At 42.0% G+C, this 20,891-nt stretch overlaps 1 protein-coding gene across 4 annotated transcripts in view; it reads right to left on the minus strand.

The window, feature by feature from the left end:
• The window catches only part of STXBP4 (syntaxin binding protein 4), a 123,979-nt gene that overhangs the window by 10,892 nt on the left and 92,196 nt on the right, over positions 1-20,891 (minus strand). For all 4 annotated transcript variants that reach the window (XM_019542452.1, XM_019542451.1, XM_019542453.1 and 1 more), the window contains one exon: positions 10,425-10,482. In XM_019542452.1, coding sequence (XP_019397997.1) covers positions 10,425-10,482 — 58 coding nt within the window. The remainder of the gene's footprint in view (positions 1-10,424; positions 10,483-20,891) is intronic.

The following is a 20,891-nucleotide window of genomic DNA, read 5'->3' on the forward strand; positions in this document are numbered from 1 at the left end:
AAACCTTGGGAGACGCTAGACTGTAACTCCAAAGTCAATCCAGCAGCTCATGCTGCCTCTTGCTATACAGCTTACATATATTAGCCTTGATGGCAAGTGCTGAAATCTCCTTTTAATGAAAATTAGAGCAGCTCTGCTAATCCTTAATCTATAAAGACAATATCACACAAGAAAGATGCTATGGATATTATGAAAATAACCTCTGGATTCTACCATACAACATGATCTTCACTAAGGTGCTGATTCTTCTTGTTGCCTCGATCCAGACAGCAAAACAGCAGTGATTTTGATGTGCTGGGCGCCCTCTGGTCACAATGAAACTATATAGCTATATATATATACTATAGCTGTGTTTATAGTCCAGAAGTGGTCTACTCATGAAGTTGCTAACGAGTTCAGTCATTAAATCACAAACAGATTTCTAGAAATGCCTGGCTTTCAGTAAAACTAATGGTGATATTCCCCCCTCCCCCCCCCAAACAAACTGGATATTTCTAATTCAGTTGATGGTATTAATTATATAAGCATGATAGCAGTAATAGGGTGCTTGCTTTCAAGAAGGCAACCTGATTTATCAGCCTTCATTACAAAAGCCACAAAGACATTTTTTTCCTGCATTGTACTGCTCACTGGCTTGTTTCTCAGTAATGTCTCTGACTACCTGGTTACTTATCTCTCAGAGACCCAACTGCATTCTTGGCTCCACTGGCTTGCATGCAAAACAACTCCATTGCCTTCACTGAAAGTTTTTTTTTTCAGAATTTACTGGGTTGAAAGACAGTGGGCTCTAACCCTGAGACAGACACTCATCTGGCTTTACGAATTCCAACAGAGGAAATAAATGGTCAAAAATACTGTGCAGTCCTCAGCCATCTGTTCCCCTCATCTCCTCTTTACTGCACAACAGAGAAAGAATTTTCAACCAGTGCTTCAGTTAACAAGATACCAGATCCTTAAGGTTTCAGAAAGCAGGAGGACTGGCAATGTTTTCTCCTTGTCCTTGACAGGTCTTTGTTTCTTAAGTGGTTTGGACCCCGTGTACCGCTCTTACAGTTTCAGGGTATCCTCAGAACTGTTTAGAACATTGCAGGGTTTTGTTCGTCAGCTGGGAGTATGTCAGGGATCATCGCCGTCGCCTCAATTTCAGATTGCCCCGATAGCTGGAGGAGACGGGGTTATACAGCAGTGCAAAGGACAGAGGAGGCTAACACCTGCCAAAGGACACAACCATTTGTTTGTGCTACAGTGCTCAAGCAAAACTTCTGGCTTTTGGATGAACTACAACCCCTTCCCGAAAAAATAAAAACAAAAACCCAAAAAACCCAACAACTGCCCCTCACCTGGCTATAGGCACAAAGCTAATCACAGGCTTCCATCTATCTAGACAAAAAGATCACAAGAGATTAATTTGGCAATTTGCATCTTGGCTTCCAAGGAATACTTATATAAAGCAAAGGTTGTTTCTTCCTATCTTGAACAAAATACTCATCTAGTGCAGCGCTGAAGAACTGAAAGCTACTTCTATTAAGCAGCCAGAAAAGATGGTGTTTACAGGGGCAAGCTCCACAGCTGGTCCTTGCAAATTTTACACATATGCAAGGAGTGGGTGAGAGTGGGAGGGAGAATAGCAAGGCCCTACCTAATTTTAGGTGCTAGTCCTATGATACAGAGCTGCCATATGTTAAAGGTGAACACAGTGGGAGGACAGCAGAGATTAACTATAGCGGGGTGTTCTGAAAGCAAAATTTGTATCCTGGCTGTGCTCCTCTAACGTTGCCATGATTCCTACCTCAGCTCCATCCAATATGACTACATCTGTTAGCTACTTGGCACGGGATACTTCAGGGGATGAGCAAAGCTACATATAGCCTCTTTCTTTCAATACTTTTAAATCCAAGATCAGAACCCATCACAAAAGCCAATCAACAAGATCACAGATCACATGCTGTCTCAAAGGCTGTGCTGATGGGGTGCCTGTACTTGCTCAGGCCAGGCTCTCTGGGTCGATGTGATATCTTTTATTAGACCACCTGAATAGTTGGAACAAAGCTCTTTGCAAGCTTTTGGGCACAAGCACCCTTCGTTATTTTCTCACGAGGTTTATTACAGCCAGATCACCAATGGGTCAGATTCTTTCCTAATTTACACAGGTTACAACCCCTAACGTAAACCTGCATCACGTGTCTAGTATGAAAAAGGGAACAAGATGAACTTGCTCTGGTAAAAAAATCATTCTCAATACTTCCCAACTGATCACTACCTACTTATTTTTGAATGCAGGGAGTTGCTGCTATGAAACCACAAGCTCTCAATTGGGTCCTGGGGTTTTGCCTGTCAAATTCCTTTTGGAACCGGAGTAACTGGATTTTTCCCAGAAGTGATAATGTCCCACACAAGATTTCTTGTTCCCTTCAACCAGGGCACAGAGTTAATATAAACAGAGTAAATTGAATTGCTGAGGGGGGGGAGGAGGGGGTGTGGAAATCAGTCAGTCACTTGGGGGGCCTGAAACATCCATGTCTGTGACTGAGAAGGAATTCAATTCACATGCCATTCACTGCAGCAGGGCTGTAAGGACATAGCTCAGAGGTACAACTTTTGAAACTTCAGTCCCCCAGATGCTGCCTTCTGCCCATAGGTGATCAAGTCCCCATGTACAGCAACAAGCAGGCACACAGTTTTCCAAAGTCAAAACCACCTTTCTCTAAGAACCTGAGTTCTGAACATACCCCGTGGACTTAAGGAAAAAAAAGGAAAGTATCTAGAACTGATTTTGTGTGCAAACCAACCAAGAAGGAAACCTTTTATGGAGTGGTGACTGTGCATGCCTTAAAGATCGTCAGAAGCTTTATCACCTGAGAAAGAAAGGCTACCTCTTCCCTACAGCCCTGAAGGGAGAAAAATAACCCCAATCCCATAGAAAGGAAAAGTGATTTTAGTACCCAACCCTGTCTTTTGTTACATGGGCAACTCCTCAATGCTCCTGAATCTCGACTGGCTGCTGAGACACAATGGGTTATATCTTCAGCAGCCACCTGGAGCAAATTGGCATAATTCTTCTGAAACCGCTGTGCCAAACAACACGGGTGATGTAAGCAGGTGTAAGCAGTAAAATGCTACAATTTCGATGATATATCTGCTTAGTGGGGGTTGACTATGAATGTAGCTTACATGGATTGGCTGGATATAGCAGGAAGGTGCAAGAAATCATAAGACTTGCCCTCCACGCTCTGCTTTAAATGACACCATTTAAATTCACAATCTTTGGAGGCCAAACTCCGCCCCACTGATGACGTTAGGAGCCATGCCCAATTTTATTCGTGACAAAGTTTGATCCCTACCCACTACGTCACTGGTACAATATACATTCATTTTATAGTCTCGCTTGTCAAATATGAGCAAATTACACTTGCACTCGTTTTTTCACCAACATACTCTCAGCATATAACTCACCATGCTGTGTACATCACTACTGAATGCCTTCTGGTGGACATGTGTGTAGAGGACGCTGCCTTCGCACCCAGCATAGGGTCAGTTGTACTTACGAGGCACCACTGAAGTCTGAAAAGTACTTTTCCTGTACTTTTCAGTACTTGATAACGGATGTTTAACAATCTGGTTGATCCAGAATGAATTAACGAAGGACTAAAATGCCCTTGGGAATAATAAAGTAGATCTTAAAAAATTCTCTTAAGCATTTTATTCATGTACCAGCTGCAGCTCTCCCTGACAGGTACAGAGAAATGTCTCATCCATAAAGAATGCATCAATATGAATGTTTTATTCATGGCGGTTACTCACATAAGTGGGTTTCCCTGTAGTATGTAACATAAGCCAGCTGGTTTGCTCCTTTTAAACTCTGATTTTTCATGCACTCCACAATGTTACATCCCCATCCCCACCATCAAAGATACTTATAGAAATTTTGCAGTGAGCCGTCTCTAGCTTACATGGCATCCAGCTTCCGTTCTGGAGTGTTTATCCCGTTAGATTTACAACGGACAGAATTAATGGCCCCAGCTATCTGATGGCCTGCTACAGAACCTTGAATGTTAAGGAGCCTATTAATTAACGAAAATACTCAATCATCCTTAGCACGCTGTAAAAATTGAATGCTGAAGATTCTCTACATGTCACAGTAACCACGTGGTAGGACAAGGGACAGAACTCAGATTTAACGTGAGTTTAAGTGCGCCAACATTTGGGAGCTTGTAACTATCATGATGACCAAGAAGGGGTCTTATTCCTGATTATATGCACTGGAGAGGGACAGTAGCAAAATACTTCTAAGTACCTCATGGCTCTGGCTGTTCTAAATACCAAAGAGTGAAAGGAAGGATTGAAATTCACAGCCAAACAGTACAAGAGGGTTACAGTATTCGTGCTAGTGCTGTAAAGTACCAATTATTCCACTAATCCTTATTTAAACATACAACAATTAGATTAAATCCTATTGAAAAGGATCAGCTGATCAAAAGCACCTGAAGGTAAGTTTCTTCCAGAAAAAAGATACCTTTTAGCCTTCGTACACTTTCTTTTTGAAAGCTGTACTGCGGTATGGTAGCAGTAAGGGGTAGGAGCTGCTCTTGCTTCTGGCTCTACATAGTTATTGCTCTATTGCTCTCTCAGCCCAAAGAGCTTCACCAGGTTCTACAAGGAAGGGCCTCAGGGCCAGGGCTGTCTTGACCTTTGTTCTGTGCAAGGTCCCTGGCAGAGTCAAGGGCTACCTGTACAAAATCTGACTGTACGCTCACTCCTATCACTTACAAATGCATTCACCCTGGTGAAAAGGACTGGTGCAAGAGTGCTGGTCCCACTCGAATCCAGTGGTTCAACCCTGGGGAATGGAGGTTTCAGAGAATGGTCAAGCAAAGGGACCTCACCCCTCTCTTCCTGCTCTTACCCAGAGGGTCTCTCTTTTCTAGCTCTCTGAAGGCCACTATAGATAGACATGTAATCTGGGATAGGTACTGGGAGCACTAAAGTGAAGGACCATCAGACTTAATGTAAAGACTGCCATAAGAAATGCAAAGATACTATGAAAAAGCCATCACTGAATTTTCAGATGAGAATAGGAAATGCAGAGAACGTTGTGAGAAAGCCTGTTCTTGAGAGGTTTGCAGGCCAAATCCGCAGGCTCAACAGATAATCTGGAAAGCATCTCAATATCTGATGCTTTCTGCACACTGACTTTCCACCACTGGACTTCAGAGGTTCATCCATTGCTAATCTACACCTTATTGTCACATCTGTTATAGTTTAAACCTCGAAATTGCAGCTCTTGACAGAATTCCCTCAGGCATATTCAATGGATCCTGCTTTCTGCTGGGACAGGAGGAGAACGAAGAAACTGCATTTGTGCCTTTCTGCTGGTAACAGAACCAAACTGAGAAGCAAATCAGAGAGTATGAAAGGAGACCCTTCTTCTGCCTTGCTGCTGTTTATATACATTGAAGCAAAGATGGATTTTGCTAACTGCTACCATGGGTTCTTTTAGTTCAGTCTGTGCTCTGCTCAGCTATGCTGGCATAAATGCAGTGCAACTATACTGCAGCAAGTGAAGATATCCCTGATTTACATAAAAGAGTTTGCATCCGTTACAAGAGGAGGAGGAAATCACTTCCCAGCTCCAAACGAAGCAATCAATCCTTTTTCAGACCTAATGTGATAGTGTCCTATTTTCATTGTTGCTTGTAAAATTCAGCTTGTCACAGGCTCCATAAAATGAGCATTTCTGCCTCTGTCGGCTTTATTTGCAGAGTATATAAACTTTAACAGGAAAACACTGCTCATCTTAATTTGTGTATTACTCCTTTGCATCATCCTTTGGTATAACTCTCCCATAGTAACCCCTATCAATATGAAAATAGTCAGCATATTTAATCCAATCCCTCATCCACAAATGGAATGCTGCAGCCTATCTGGTTCACAGGAAAACCATGTCTGCTCTAATAAATCTAGCTGTCAGCACCACAGGGTAAGCTAAGGACAACAGAGCAGTCAGTTAAAAATGCCCCTACTCTTGCTATGTGGCGCACAAACTTTAAATGCTCCAGTATTTACATATAATTTCCATAGTGGTCTGGGGGAAAAAGTAATTTCATTCTGCTGCAGGAGGCACCCTTGTAAGTCTCACAATCCTGTATATGCTTTTATGGCAGGCCTGTCCAAAAGCAAAATGATGCGTGCCTAACTGCTTGCAGGAACTGAACAATGTGCCAGATGTGAGAGCCGGGAGACGCTACTGGTTGTTAACCACACGCCAAATGGGCACCAAGTATGTTTTTAGCCAGCTGCTCTTCTAACCAGGGAGCGGGATGGTAGGATTCTCTGTGGAGTGGAATCTTAGCACAGTTGGGCTTCCCCCACAGGCTGGAACAAAGAACAATGTGCTTGCCTAAGTCACTTCCTCACAAAAGTCCAACAGAAACGGGAACAAATGCAGGGACACTGCTTCTTCCCCATGAATTTTTCTGGCAGCATCAGAGAACTCAGCTGAGACCTAACTGTGATCGAGAAGCCAAGTGGAATGGCTTCTACTGATGCTCCCAGTCACAATGAGGAGGGTACAGTCAATTTGCCCTTTCCAGATCACACTGCTTGAACCATGAGCAATACTCTGTCAGAACAAGAAGTCAGTATCTAGCTTGAATGAAAAGTTCACAAACATGAGCAAAATCTGATGAATCGCTGTGCTGGCTGGGGAGTGCAAATCCACGTCGAACTAAGCTGGCTTCCAGCGAGTTTGAGGTTTGATTCCAGTGTTGTCCACAGTTGTGCTGCAAAACCACTGGCCTAAATTATGCGATTCTAACCCAGATTGGTGAGCATGTACTCCTACCAGTCGCCTCAATGAAGTTGGGTGCTGTACTTGCATGGATACGTAGTTACTTTCATGAGCAAAGGTGAACAAGGGATTTAATACAGGAAACTATCTATTGCGACATGGCAGCTCAAACAGAGGAGAAGGCACCTTTATAGACTAAATTAAAGCAGACCTTTCATAAGCAGTGGCTTACTTCGTCAGATGCTGTGAAAGTACTGCAGGAAGCAACTGTTATGATCCTTTTCATAGCAACCTTACATGTAACATCCTACTTTGCTAAAGCTTCTTTCATCCAAAGATCTCAAAGCACCGTGCAATTGAATTCCCAAGCGCCCACTGACAGGCAGGTAGGTATTCCATAATCAGTCTTAACACTGAACTAATTAGGTAGCCACTGTATTCATTAGGTTAAAAACAAATTAGTGGATTTGATCCCTAAGACAGTTGATATCTATCCCAAACCTGTAAAGTATTTTGTGACTTTGGCTGCAGGGTGCTACACTCTAAAATCACTTCAAGCGCTTTGGACTTGGTTCAAAGATCTTATCATCCTTTTTTTCACTTGTTGCAAATGCTGCACTGGCGTAATTAACTTTTAACTTTCCTTTTCATTTCTCAGGAAAATAATCATTAAGGAGATTCTTTAATTACGGAAAACCCAAGGGCAAATGACAAGGGATGCCTAATCTTGATGCTTTGTATTTTTTTAATCTCCCTCCAGAGGGTGGAAAAGCTTTGTAGAGCCTTCCATTGTACTTTATACCATACACTCCTGCAACAACTTTTCAATGTCACCTTGCCTCTAGTCTCAGGAGGGTTGTTTGAAAATTAATTTGTTTGCATAATTCTTCTTGTGTTCCACCTAATTGCAGGTGAACTTGGGAGAGGGTGGAGGGGTGTGTGTATAACACCCATGCCCCCTTCATTTACCCCCTGAATTTTCAATCTCTCCTTGCAGTAAGCAATCAAATGGCACCTGCTATGGAGCTGAGCCTGCTCATTGTTCTGCTCCGCGAGATTCACACAAAGATTTTACTTTAGTTTTTGTATGGTAAGGCAGAAAGTATTCTTACCATATTTCTGATACCTAATGTGCACTGTGATTTCAACAGCTGGTCTTTGGTAAAAGAGGTGTGTGCTGCTTGTGAGAAAATATGGTATAGCATAGGCAACTGGTAGGGGGTGCATGTGCCCCCCCCGATGGCTGACACTGATACTGTCGGTAGGGCAGGTGCTCCCCCTGACAGGGCCACTGCCGTCGGCAGCTTCTGCGGGTGCCCCCCCAGATTCAGGAGGCACCAGTCACTCATGTGGTATAGAATTCCTCAGTCTACCTTCAGTCATGTAAGATGCTTGAGTACTATCATACCATCCATGTTGCACTCGGATGGACCATTTGTTATTGATTAACATAATAAATGACGATGCTAAATAGCTGGAATAAACCACATCCCACGCTTCCTTGTCTAACTGTCCAGGAACTACTGTCAGACCCCAGGCAGAGATTTTTCAAACTTCTACTACTTTTGTTAACACCAAAATAGAGACAAGAAGCACTTGGCACTCGATAACAGGCCCGATTTCCATTGCTTTATTCAGTGAGTAAAGATAAGTTAACCTGAAGGCAGTGGTAATTTGACCTGTCAATATTCTCTAATTTCAAGTTACCAATCCTAAAATTAGTATCTTCAGTGTACGGTGTAATAACTTAGCTTTTTAATCAATGGCAGGGCACCTGGGGGACTCTTGACACTTTATAATTATGATGAAATGTCTCCACCCTTCTCCTCTGTTTCACAGCAACAGAGCAACTTAATTTCAGACATAAGCCCTGGCTACAAAGGCCCTTTTCTTCACAACAAGCATGCTGCTTTGACACACCAGGGATGGTCTGAGAGAGAAGCTGCACTGGTAGCTCTACAGGGCACTGCATTACAAAGGATGCCCATCTGGGACTGGCAACAAAGAGAAAATGACTAGCATATTAGTTCTTTTCCTCATGCACTTTTCTTTGTAAAGAGACTACAGATGGAAACTGATTAGGATTAGTCAGCATCTATGGCAATTATTTCAGTCGGAGGGCCACTTACTGAGTTTTGGCAAGCCATTGAGAGCTGCATGACAGCCAGCCAGGGGCAGATAAAATGTAATTTTCTAAATTTTTTGGGGGCCCTGCAGGCCGGATAGAATGGCCTGGTGGGCGGCATCAGATCCATGGGCTGCATTTTGCCCACCCCTGAGCTATCAGGTTCTCACTCCTTTTAAAACTTACCTGGGTAGAAAGGGAAACTGATTCATTTTGTAACAACTTAATTGGTTTCCCTCTACAGCCAGTTCCTGATAAAGCATTTGACACTGAAAGGAACTGGTTAGGGCTTTTACACATGAAACAGACTGCAGAGGGAGCCGAACAGCATCTTATGTATGGTTTTCTACCTGTATGTAGCATTCTGCCCCTGCAGCATGGGTGACACGTAATAGAGAATAGATAGGATAGAGACAAATATGAAAAGGAAATAAATGCGAGGAAAGAGGACAACAGAAAAACAAAAGCGCTGCTCGACCTGGTACTGGCTGCTGGGGATGACCTAATCAGCCACCTAGTGATCAGTGGGAAGCTGGGTGACAGCGACCATCAGCTGATCACCTCACCATCCGCTGTAAAGCTGGCAAGTCAGTCAGCAACACGTAAGTCCTTGATTTCAGGAAAGCCGACTTTGACAAGCTCAGGAGACTTGTCGGTGAAGCCCTAAGGGACCACGACCCCAGGAAGAGGGGGGAATTCAAGAAGAGTGGTTGCTCCTCAAGGGAGTGATCCTCAGTGCACAAGCTAATGCTCTTCCATCTCGGAGGAAAGGCAGCAAGAGGGCACAGCAGCCCCCCTGGCTCTCCAGGGATCTGGCAGACCTCCTGAGGCTAAAAAGAAAGGCCTACAAAGGATGGAGGATATGATTCACCTCCAAGGAGGATTATTCTGCACTGGTCTGGTCCTGCAGGGAGCAAACCAGGAAAGCCAAGGCTGCAACTGAACTCCAACTAGCTTTGAGCATCAAGGACAATAAAATGTCCCTTTTCAGATATGTGGGGAGCCGGAGGAAAAGCAAGGGCAACCTTGGACCCCTGCTGAACCAGATGGGGCAACTGAAAACTGACGCCCAGGAAAAAGCCAACCTATTAAATGGGTACTTTGGGTTGGTCTTTCATCAGTCCCATGGGACGCCCATGCCCGCTACGGGACAGGGAGGTCCAGGTGAGGAAGATCCCCTGACCTCCATTAATGCTGACCTCGTGAAGGAACACCTTGAGAAGCTGGATACCTTCAAGTCAGTCGGCCCTGACAACATACACCCTAGGGTACTCAAGGAGCCGGTGAGCATCGTAGCCCAGCCCCTGGCACGGATCTTCGAGAGCTCCTGGCACTCTGGTGTACTGCCTGAAGACTGGAAGAAGGCCAATGTGGTGCCTATCTTCAAGAAAGGGAGGAAAGTGGATCCGGCTACAACATCCTAAGGGATAGCCAGCACAGGGAGGGGGCGGGATTGGATCTCCTTCCAAATGTGATAGAAACAATTTATGTGGCTTTGATGCCAACACTCACTTGATAAAGTACTTGATTCCATCGGCTGTGTATGCTTCTTCCCATCCATAAGGTAGGCCTAGAGGGAAAGAAAGGAAGAAAATTACTCTTAAGGATTGAGAGACAGGATGAACCTATGGTTTGGATATAATACTGATTAAAACCCCGTGCTCTTCCACCTGACAATATTACTGTTAGAATCCCACCATATTTTGTAACACATACCAATAATACTTATCTGCAATCAAGGTAAACAGACATACTATGCCTTTGACAAAAACTTAGATGTGTAAATGTAAAATGTACGCTTGCTTCCACACCAAAGACTATTTACAAGCTACTACATGAAATGTTTAGCCATGTGACTGCTACTAAAGTCACTGGGAGTCACAGAATTGAATCCCAGAGCACTTAACATAATTAATGGAAAATTTCTGAGAGGATGGCACTAGGTTTAATAACTAACCTACGTCTTCCTTCCCTGTCAGGTAATTCTTAGGAGCACAGAATTAATTCTGAGATGCAACCCTGGTTATTCACAGTGGATTTTATTCGGAATACTGCTGTACAAAAAAGACTGCTGCTAATTTTCTGGTCTTGGGTAATGGACACTGAAAAAGATCTGAACTTGACTTTTTGCCTGTGCCATGCTATACCTCTTCTCTTCTCTTTGAAAATTTATTTTAAAAAGAAAAAAAAATGAAAAGCAATCCATGGCAATGGATTACACAGCATGCATCCTGGATCAGACTCTTTGCAGAGGTTGAAAAAAGCTGGAGAAAGCAGCATTAGTCAATGGGAAAAGATACTCCTGTACTCAGGTAGCAGTACATTTTAACTCTCTGCAAGGTGTATTTGATTTAGAAGCTGTACTGAATTGGTTGCAACACACAGTCTCTGAAAACTTCTCCACGAGGGAGGTCCCCAAGCAAAATGGCATTAGAAACCCTTCCCCAAAAAGTGCCTAGATCCTTCCCTTCCACCACTTCACCTGGATATCTATCTTCACCATTACTCCCTTCCCAAGTGTCTATTATATCAGCTGAGACACTTAGCAAGGCGGGGGGGCTGGCTTACTTCTGTAACATGGGCAGAGCTCCTTGCACCTGCAGAATCATTACTTTCCAGAGCACAGTGAGGGAGCAGGTGCAAACGATTTTGCAATGCTGATTAGGCCCAGAGGTACTGACTTAACAAAATCAAAGAGCATTAAGTTATGCACACTGGGTGAAGAGGCTCAGTGTCCTCTATGCTATTTAATAGAGCTTTTAAAAAAAAAGTTTCAGTGGAATTTTTCCAACTAGCTCAATCTTGTAATGTCTCTTCAACATGGCACCTTCTATGGTGCTTGCTTAACCCATGGTCTTTGTCAATGACATCTACCACAAATGTCCACAAGCGCCTCAAAATATATCACCCAGTACCTTCAGGACAAAAAACCACGGCTATCTCCTTCTATAGGATAAATATAAGGTTGTTGAGGCATAACAGCTCCTGGGATATCCCCTGTGAGGGAGGGTGGGAGGAAGACATTTTAAGTGATCAGTGGGTTGCCTTTAATGATGAGTAAAATTAAACTAGCAACCAACAGCTGTGAGAAGAAGCAGACTCTGTTCCCCCTTTTTTCTCCAAAACGTATGAACCAGCTGACAATGTCATTAAGAATAGCTGATTACATGCATAATAGCTTGACAGGAGAGGAAACAGATGAGAACCCAACATGAGGTACAATTTTGAAATTGAAAATAAACCATTTTTTCAGATACATTTTTTGAATTAAAAAAAATAAAAACTCCTAAAAGACCTCGTGCTTCTACAGTCAGAAAAGATGGAGCTGTTCCTCCCAAATGGTAGTTTGTCTATGGATTTCCAGGTGGTTGGGATTTTGCCCTACATATATGTCTGCTTCCTCTGAGCCCTTATCAGCCCTGTTAATGCTTTGCCAATTTGCATGCTCCAACATCAGAGTATAATAAATCTGTGCAATCATTAAAGAGACCTCAGTGACTGATCTGCCTTCACACCTTAACAAGTCCTCAGTGATGACTGCTTTATTCAGCAGTGACAACCACTCTGGCGGTGGTGAGGGATCTGATTGATTAGATACAAGGGACTGCCTTCATGACAGCGTGTTCAGAATTCGCAGGACCATTGATCAGCCAAGTGTATGAAACAAATTAAACTCTGTTAGCTGGTAATACCTTGCCATCCATCTCGCTGTCTCAGTGTCATTTGCAACTATGATATCTCTGATTACAGCAAAGGAAAGCAAGCACTGGAAGCCCCTGGATTTGGCTTGGATAACTGATGATTTCATCCAACTGCTCCACTTCATTGTTGCAAAGGAAAATAACGTACAACTACAAGTTTCCATGAAGAAGCAATTCCTGACAAGTGAGTGCAAGAACATGAATGTTCATGATTGATGATGGCATGTCACCGGGAAATAAGGCTAGAAACAGATGTTGCATTTGTCCCTGGACAAGCTGTATCTCTATCTGTCCCTGAACAGAAATATTCTAGGTTTGGTGTGTACATACATCACCTTTCTAATCAGGTTTTGGAGAGCAGCTGAACATATGGCAGCTTTTCTGAAATTGATTCAGTGATGCAATCCCAGGATCATTGTTCAGATAAAATGTTAGTATTTCTTGTCCCATGAACTTTTCTAGGATTTGTCTGGGACAACAGGCATGGATGTCTGAACAACTACACTTTGTCCATGGATAAAATGGTTTATCCTGGGATAAATGCAATGTATGTTCCTTAAGAGCTGTTAAGATATCTGCTAGTCCTTCATTTGGCTTCCTGACTTCTACTGCGTCAATTTAAAACTCCTCCACACAACACATCAAAACACCAATGTCTTTAATTTTATTTCCTATATTTCATATTTGTCTCCTTATTCCCTCCTCCTTCATCCTTTGTTACCACTGTTTGCACTTCTTTTTCACACTACTCCTTAGGCTACCTCCTAAGCCTTGCTCTCTTGCTTCTGCTGTCCTTGAGTAGCCCTTTCACTTCCTTCATGACTACTTTTTTGAGGAATCATTCATACACTGATCTGCTGCAACTGAAGCCTTGCTTGTAGAAAGGTTTGCTCCTGGAGGGGAAACTTCCAATTGGAGTTAATAGGAGCTGAAGGTGCTCAGTAATAATCAGGTGTGTGATCTGAAATGTGTAAGATGTGGCCTGCCTAATGTTAAACTCATTCACTCGTAGACGTCTTTTGTTTCCTACCAGTTTTGTGAAGGGCTACATTTATTTACAGAACTGGGTTAAGTAATAGATGTAGGTGGTGGGCATCTGCAAACTGCTTCTTTCAAAAGAAAAGAAACCCCCCCCCAATCTTATTTCAAAAGTAGCTTCTGTGCAAAAGAAAACACAAATTGTGCTGACTGAACGTCACAAATAGGTGATGTTTCCAAACTTAGATACAAACCAGTGTCATAAGAATATTTAAATAAGAGCTAGCATAAAACTGCATGCACCTGTTTCTAAAGCAGTATAGTCTTTGGATATAGGACATACCAGACTGGCTTAAACTTAGCCAGAATTCATTGCAAACTGCCAATGTTGTATAACACTAGTTTATGTACAACTTTGCTAAAATGAACCCCGATGTTGTATCCTGAGTACTTAATTAACTAATACAAGGGAAATACTTGGAAAAGCAACATTCGAAGTACTCTAATACCCTGTTGCAGCTGATTACAGAGAAGCAAGGCAGTCTCCCTGGTGACTGCTTGCCTTCAGTGCAAGAGACCGCAGTGATTACCATGGCTCTAAAATAAGGGGCAGGGATGAGATGATATGAAGGAAAACAGGACTTGAAAGCCTTAGATTTGATTGAATCTATTCAGTACTTCATGAGCTAGGGCTTTTGCTTGGGTATGTGGGGGAAGGACAATGTTTTCTGCACTGATGCCTGGGTCCCTGTAGATTGCAATAAATGGAAAGCCAGACACCAGACTAGATCATCAATCAGTGTGAATACAGACCGCATGCTGCTTATCCTATCCCACATCTTGTACTGTCCTCTAGAATAGAAAATGCAGAAAGCATGGTCGTGACAGCATGTCGTTCAGGGAAATAAGGCTTTTACATTTTCTGGGAAGGGGCTGAGAGCTTTCATGGACTACCACCCAGTGCAGACTGCCTCTGTGCAATACAGCCAACTCCTGAAATGCACAGATAGTCCCAGCTGTACAACACTGAATTGGCAGTTCTGTGCAGCAGTGCTAATTTTAAAAGAAAATTCTGCCTGATTTATTCAAGTCTTGATTGAATTTCCTCATTTTACTGGGCAGTCATCACAGTCTGTAAATAGTGAAGTGATGCCATTATTTTAGTAAGACATTAATGAAAAAAACAAGTAGTTACTGGTTTCAAAGAGAGATGCAGCTGTGCTCCTGATCAAACTTACCTAGCACCAAAACATGTACATTCTTACTCAATTTTTGCTCTGGCAAAACTGGCACAGATTTGTCTTCATGGGCTAAAAACTGCTGAGCTACCCCCCCAAATATACTATTATTTCATATTTTCTGATATATTTGGTCAATACGAGAAAAGCAGGCAGAGTCTAGCTGTACTAAAAGCTTAAGCACATTCTTGTGTTTAAGCATGTAAGTGGTTAAGTCAGGTGTAGATTAGAGCTTTGGTACTAATAAATAGAGCTGTTCCTTAGATAAAAAATGATCTTAGGTACCTACAGGAAGTCTGGGCAGTCCTGTGGGATACCAATGTATTCAGTGATACGCTTGCAGGGATAGGTTCATGTTAAGCACACAGCTGTGTAAATGTGGAGTTTTTTTAACATCTCACCCACTTCTGCTACTCCCAAAGATGCCTAACTTAATTCATCTGAGCTGTGGTCTCTCTTGCATAACATTTATTTTCCATTGTACATTACTTTTTGTTTTCTGACCTTTTCCTCACTAATATGGCTAAATGGACTGATCTGTATTACGATTTGGAATCCTACATCTTTATCTGATCTATCCAGGTTCTTCTATGTCCCTTTGCAACGCACCATTTTTAACTCTATATTAGGGGTGTGTGCAGCTTTGGCCACGGATTCAATTTGGAGAAGATTCGGCCCGATTTGGAGGTCTAATCACTGTATCCGAATCGAATCAGGCGACTAAAAAAACCCTCTGAATTGATTCAGACCGTCTTGGATTGGTGAGAATATCACTGGGTACAACTGTGGAGCACAAGAATGTTGAGTGCCTTGTCGAGTGAACTTCATATAACAGGGACTTCTTGGGAGCAAAAACAAATGGGTAAGCAAAACCCTCACTTCCTTCCTCCCCAGGTGAAAGTCCAAGAGTCCAGAATCTTTCAGGGCTGTACAGCCTTGCCCTATTGTTTTATATTTAATTACATAAAAAAAATGTTGAGATATTTGTAGTCCCTTCTTTATTCACAGATGTTTTGGTCACTGCACTATAAGCATGCTTAGTAGCTTTAAAAAAGTACATATTGGCATTATAAAACGCTCCATAGCCTGGGCTGATTAACAGTTCCACTTTGAACAGATGCAATGATCCCCTCTCAAAAGTCCTAACAATAGCATGAATCGTGGGCTGTACATTTAGCAGAGTAGGGCAGGTGATGTGCGTAACCACTCTACAAGAACATTCTGACCTTTTAATTGTTCTCATCAGATTAAATTTGCCCCAGTTTTGTTGAAACTATTCATTTATTTTGCTTACAAACATTTAGCATTGCCTTCAGCTTTTCACAAAGTGAATGACACTTCATTTCTTTATACAGCCCAATTATCATCACTGCTACTGGTATCAGTACCTTCAAGGAAGAACATAGCAACCTAATCTCCTATGTGAAGCATACAGATCCTTTCACAACAACTCACAGCTTTATAATCCATAGTGACACGGGAGCTTGCCTACATTTAGTTTCCCATCATGGTTAATCAAGCTCCTGGCTGTATCATTAAATCACCTAAAATGGAGTATAAGGTCTGTCTAGAATTATAAAGCCAAGCTGTACGTGCATTCATATTCAAAGTGAAAAAAAATTCTCTGAGCCATACAAGGATTAAGGATGCCTATATTCACATCTTCTCTGATTGCCTTAATTTTATGATTATATTTTTTTTTAAAAAGAATAATGGTGCAATTTAGTTCAGTATCACCCTAACTTTTTTCTCCATGCTGGTTGATGGTTAAAATAAATGACTGAAAAAAAGAGGTGATTCCTACAGATAAAATGCCGAAATAAATTCAACAGCATATTATTGGGATAACAGATTTGTTGCAGTGCACTGAACAGTTATTTCCTTCTTTGTCTTCTGACAAATGATATCAGGAATAAATGACGTCCACTAATCCAGCTCTTACCCCTTCTCACCATGGCCTATTTATGATGAAAGTTTCTCAGAAAATCAAATCCTTTTGAAAAGATCCTCAAGGCCTGGTCATTTCCCTGTAGTACCACCTGGCAATGTGGAGATAGGATGGGGACTTGAGGATCCCATTTGCTGAGTCTAAACCTCCTGGTCTGGAAGCCAAGAGTTTTAGTAAGTTATGGGGAAAAGTCAGGCACGAGTTAGTGAGATAACTTGTGTTACACAAAATTGGCAGTAGAGCCCCTCTAAGAGGCTGTACGCATTAGCATATCTTGAAAAAGTCAGTAGAGAGATACTTAATATGAGGTGTGCCAAAAAGAGCTTGAGCATACCTGAGAAAATGGCCTTTTACTTTTGAGGCTGTGGATGACGCCTACTGTGTGCTCACAAATTGCATGAAAAAAGCAGGTTGAGACAAATGGTGTTCAGAAAGGAATGCATGCTTTAGGTTAGCATCCGCGTGCTGTCCCATTCCACTGTCTCCCCCACACAAATATGCATTTTCACCTGATGAATAACGCTCTAGCTAAAGGGACATTCCATTCTTTCCTGCTGCATATCAAATTCCCTTCTCGGAACTGGATCTTCTCTTGTTGTTGCAGGTTTAGTAAAAGAGAGAGATGGCCTCCGTGTTTTACAAGTAGTGACATTAGAGAAGTCAAACCAACAGAAGCTCATGCTAATTTACAGAGTGGCTGGCATATTGGCTTACTTTCCCCCTCAAAATAATTATGTTACTGCAATTCAGCCAAAATCTTTTTTTTTTTCGGTCCCTCTTACATTCAGGGAAAGCAGGTGAAACATGTTTGTGTGTTTTCCCAGTTCCTGTTAATTTGACTCCTCTGTGTTAGAAAACAGTCTCGTTTGCATCCAGTGAGCCAACAAAGGAACTATTGTGCACCAAATACCAATATCCAAATGTTACTAAATAATTTTAGGCAACAAGTTAAATTTGTCAGAAAACCTGACTTAGCGATCATCTCTGAAAGCTTTTGAAAATGTCGAATAAGGACATCCCCTTTATTCTATTATTGGCCTGAAACTAATCTTAAAAATAGCAGTTATAGGGCTATTAACAGCAATCATCCTATCAGGTGATTTATTGAGTGGCATTTGACTGATCGGGGATTAAGGTGCACGATGGAACTTTTTATCAGATACCATTATAGCTGCCTTAGGTTCTTCTAACTTGCAAAATGAAGATATCAACATTTTGAACCACCTTTGTCTATGTTAGCATGGCTACAAAAGTTCTTCAGAAGTTAATGGGAGTTGCACCCATCCATCCATCCAAGTTTGGATTTCTCAGTCTCAAAGAAGGGTAAAGATACTCCTCTTGAAATGGTACTTTCCTCCTCCTGTCCCATACAAAAAGGTGAGTATGTGACATTTTAAAAAACATTTCTGAAAAATTAGTGGAAGAGGATATACAGTTTCCCCCTCCAAACAACAGAACAATGTGTTCTTTTCAAATAAAAGCTTTTCATATTTTCATACTGTAAGATCTGAGCCATCTCCATTGCTCTGGCAAGTTATTAAAATCAGAAGAGAAAGGTCTAGCTGAGACTCATTTTCAGCTAAGCAGGAGGCTAGTGATAAAAGTAAGAAATAAGCATGCTGTATCGAACATGAACAATAAAACACCTTCTCTTGCCTCACCAATGGCAATCAAACATGTACAACCAATTATACACAAATTGCTGAAGTCAACAAACCTTGCAGGTCACACTTAAAAGTAACACTGCTATAAAACTTCCTGGTTATATTTTAAAGGAAAGAGAAATAAAGTACTGTATGGTCTTTGTCACCAAATAGAGCTGTTCCCTTTCTGGACTACATTGCATTCATATATTAAGGTATTACTTGCCAGGTTCAAGGTGAGCCACTTGGATAGTCACTACAGCTATAACTTCAAAGGGCATTTCTTCTCTGATCAAATGGAGCGCTTTAGTGGTCCTGGGCCACTGACTGGAAAAGCACTGCCTTTTGAAATAAAAATGCAGCGAACTGACAGAGCACTTCAGTGGTCCCATTCACTTGCTTCACGTGGCTGGGCATACCCCCAGCTAATTTGCAAGCTCTCATTTTTGCAAGGGGGTAACCTAACCCTGTGAAGTATTTAGGTTGCATAGTGCATGCAGTGTACACATACGCTGCGTCTCAATTTTGGCTTCTAAAATCTCTCGGGCAGTCACATAGGGAAGTTGATTCAGAGTATGGCAAAATGCAAATTTAAAGCCAACTAGTTCTTTGTTAAGTGTCCTGTGCGGACACTTGTATTCCAGAATAAAGGTGCCTTATTCTGAAGTAGCATAATCCACTTCCAAATGTAATTGAACTAAATCAGAATGAGATACTCTTATTCACAGATTGCAAGTATTCTGGAAGATGAACATACACACAAGCAATTAAACAGTAACAGTTAATCAGCAACAGCTATTCTGGAATACCTCACTATGGAGGAAAAAACCCTAAATCTTTTTCTACCCTTTTAAATTCCCCTGTTCTCTTGCTCTCTTGATTGCTATCTGCATCTTGGAATTCATCTGTCTCCTTTCTTTAGCGGATGAGCTTCTCCTGTCACCATCTATTGTGCTACCCACCCACTTCCATCACTGTCATTTCACATTGCTCATTGAAGCATGTGACTGTTAAATATAAGTTTAATTAGAAAGCGTAGCATTTATTGGTCACAAATCAAAATGACTGTGTCTAAAATTAGAACTGAGCAAACCTGACTGAAATTCTAAAAGTAATAGTATTAAATGATATGTTTTTCTCGCTAAGTAATATCTGACTTTCATGCACTGAGGGTGAAATTAAATTCAGTGCAGAGGAGCCACCTACACTGAAGATACAGACCTCTTCCTACTGGAGTTAATTTAATCTCCGAATGTATCCTAATGGAGATACACCAACAGACATGCTTTTTAGATCACCCTGTTTTAAAAAATACATCAACACCTGTCTAGAGCCCAGGATAAGCTATTCCTAAATCAGAATATATGGAACTGGGTGAAGGAATTAGCTGAGGAAATTTCAGAGCCATTGGCTATCCCTCTTTGAGGACTTCTGGAGGTCAGGTGAAGTCCCAGATGATTAATGCCCATCTTTAAGAAAGGGAAGGAGGAGGATCCAGGGACTTGCAGATTAGTTAGCCTGACCTCAATACCTGGAAAGATCATGGAGCAGGTTCTCAAGGAATCTACTGTGAAGCACCTAGAGGAGAACAAGGCGATCAGCAACAACCAGCATGGATTCACAAACAGCAAGTTATTCCTGACCAACCTGATTTCCTTCTATGATAAGGCGACAAGCTCTGTGGATGTGGGGGGACATCAGTGGATATGACCTACCTTGACCTGAGCAAGGCTTTTGACACTATTTCTCATGATTTTCTCATTAACACGCTATGGAAATACAGACAAGATGAAGGTACTGTAAAGCGGGTACATAACTGGTTGCATCATCATGCTTGGTAAGTAATCATTATTGGCTCAATGTCTGGCTGGCAGAGATATCAAGTGGGGCTTCCCAAGGGACTGGGCCGGGTATTGTTTAATATCTTCATTAATTATTTGGATGACGGTTTGAGAGTATGCCTAGCCAACTGGCAAACAACACCAAATTGGGTGGAGTTGCAGACTCTTCAGAGGGTAGGGCTAGGATCCAGAATGACCTAGACTGGAAAAATGGTCCACACTCACCAGATAATATTCAGCAAGGACAAGTGCAAAGTCCTGCACTTGGGATAGGATAACTGCATGCAGGGATACAGACTGGGGAATGACAGGCAAGGCTGTAGTATTGCAGAGAAGAACGTGGGCATTACAGGAGACCATAAACTGAATATGAGCCAAGAGCGTGTTCTTGTTGGTTCAATGCACTGTTTGTATTAACAGGAGTGCCACTTGCTAATCAAGGGAAGCTCTATTCAACACTAGTGAGGCCTCAGCTGGAGCACTGTGTCCAATTTGGGGCATCACACTTCAAGAAGGATGTGGAGAAATTGGAAAAATTCCAGCACAAAACATTAGAAATGATTAGGGGCCTTGGAAACATAACATACTGACGGGCTGAAAGAATGGGAGTTCTTTAGTATGGAAAAATCC

The sequence above is a fragment of the Crocodylus porosus genome, unplaced genomic scaffold (genome assembly GCF_001723895.1).
Source record: "Crocodylus porosus isolate Cpor-Errol unplaced genomic scaffold, CroPor_comp1, whole genome shotgun sequence".
Taxonomy (NCBI): domain Eukaryota; kingdom Metazoa; phylum Chordata; order Crocodylia; family Crocodylidae; genus Crocodylus; species Crocodylus porosus.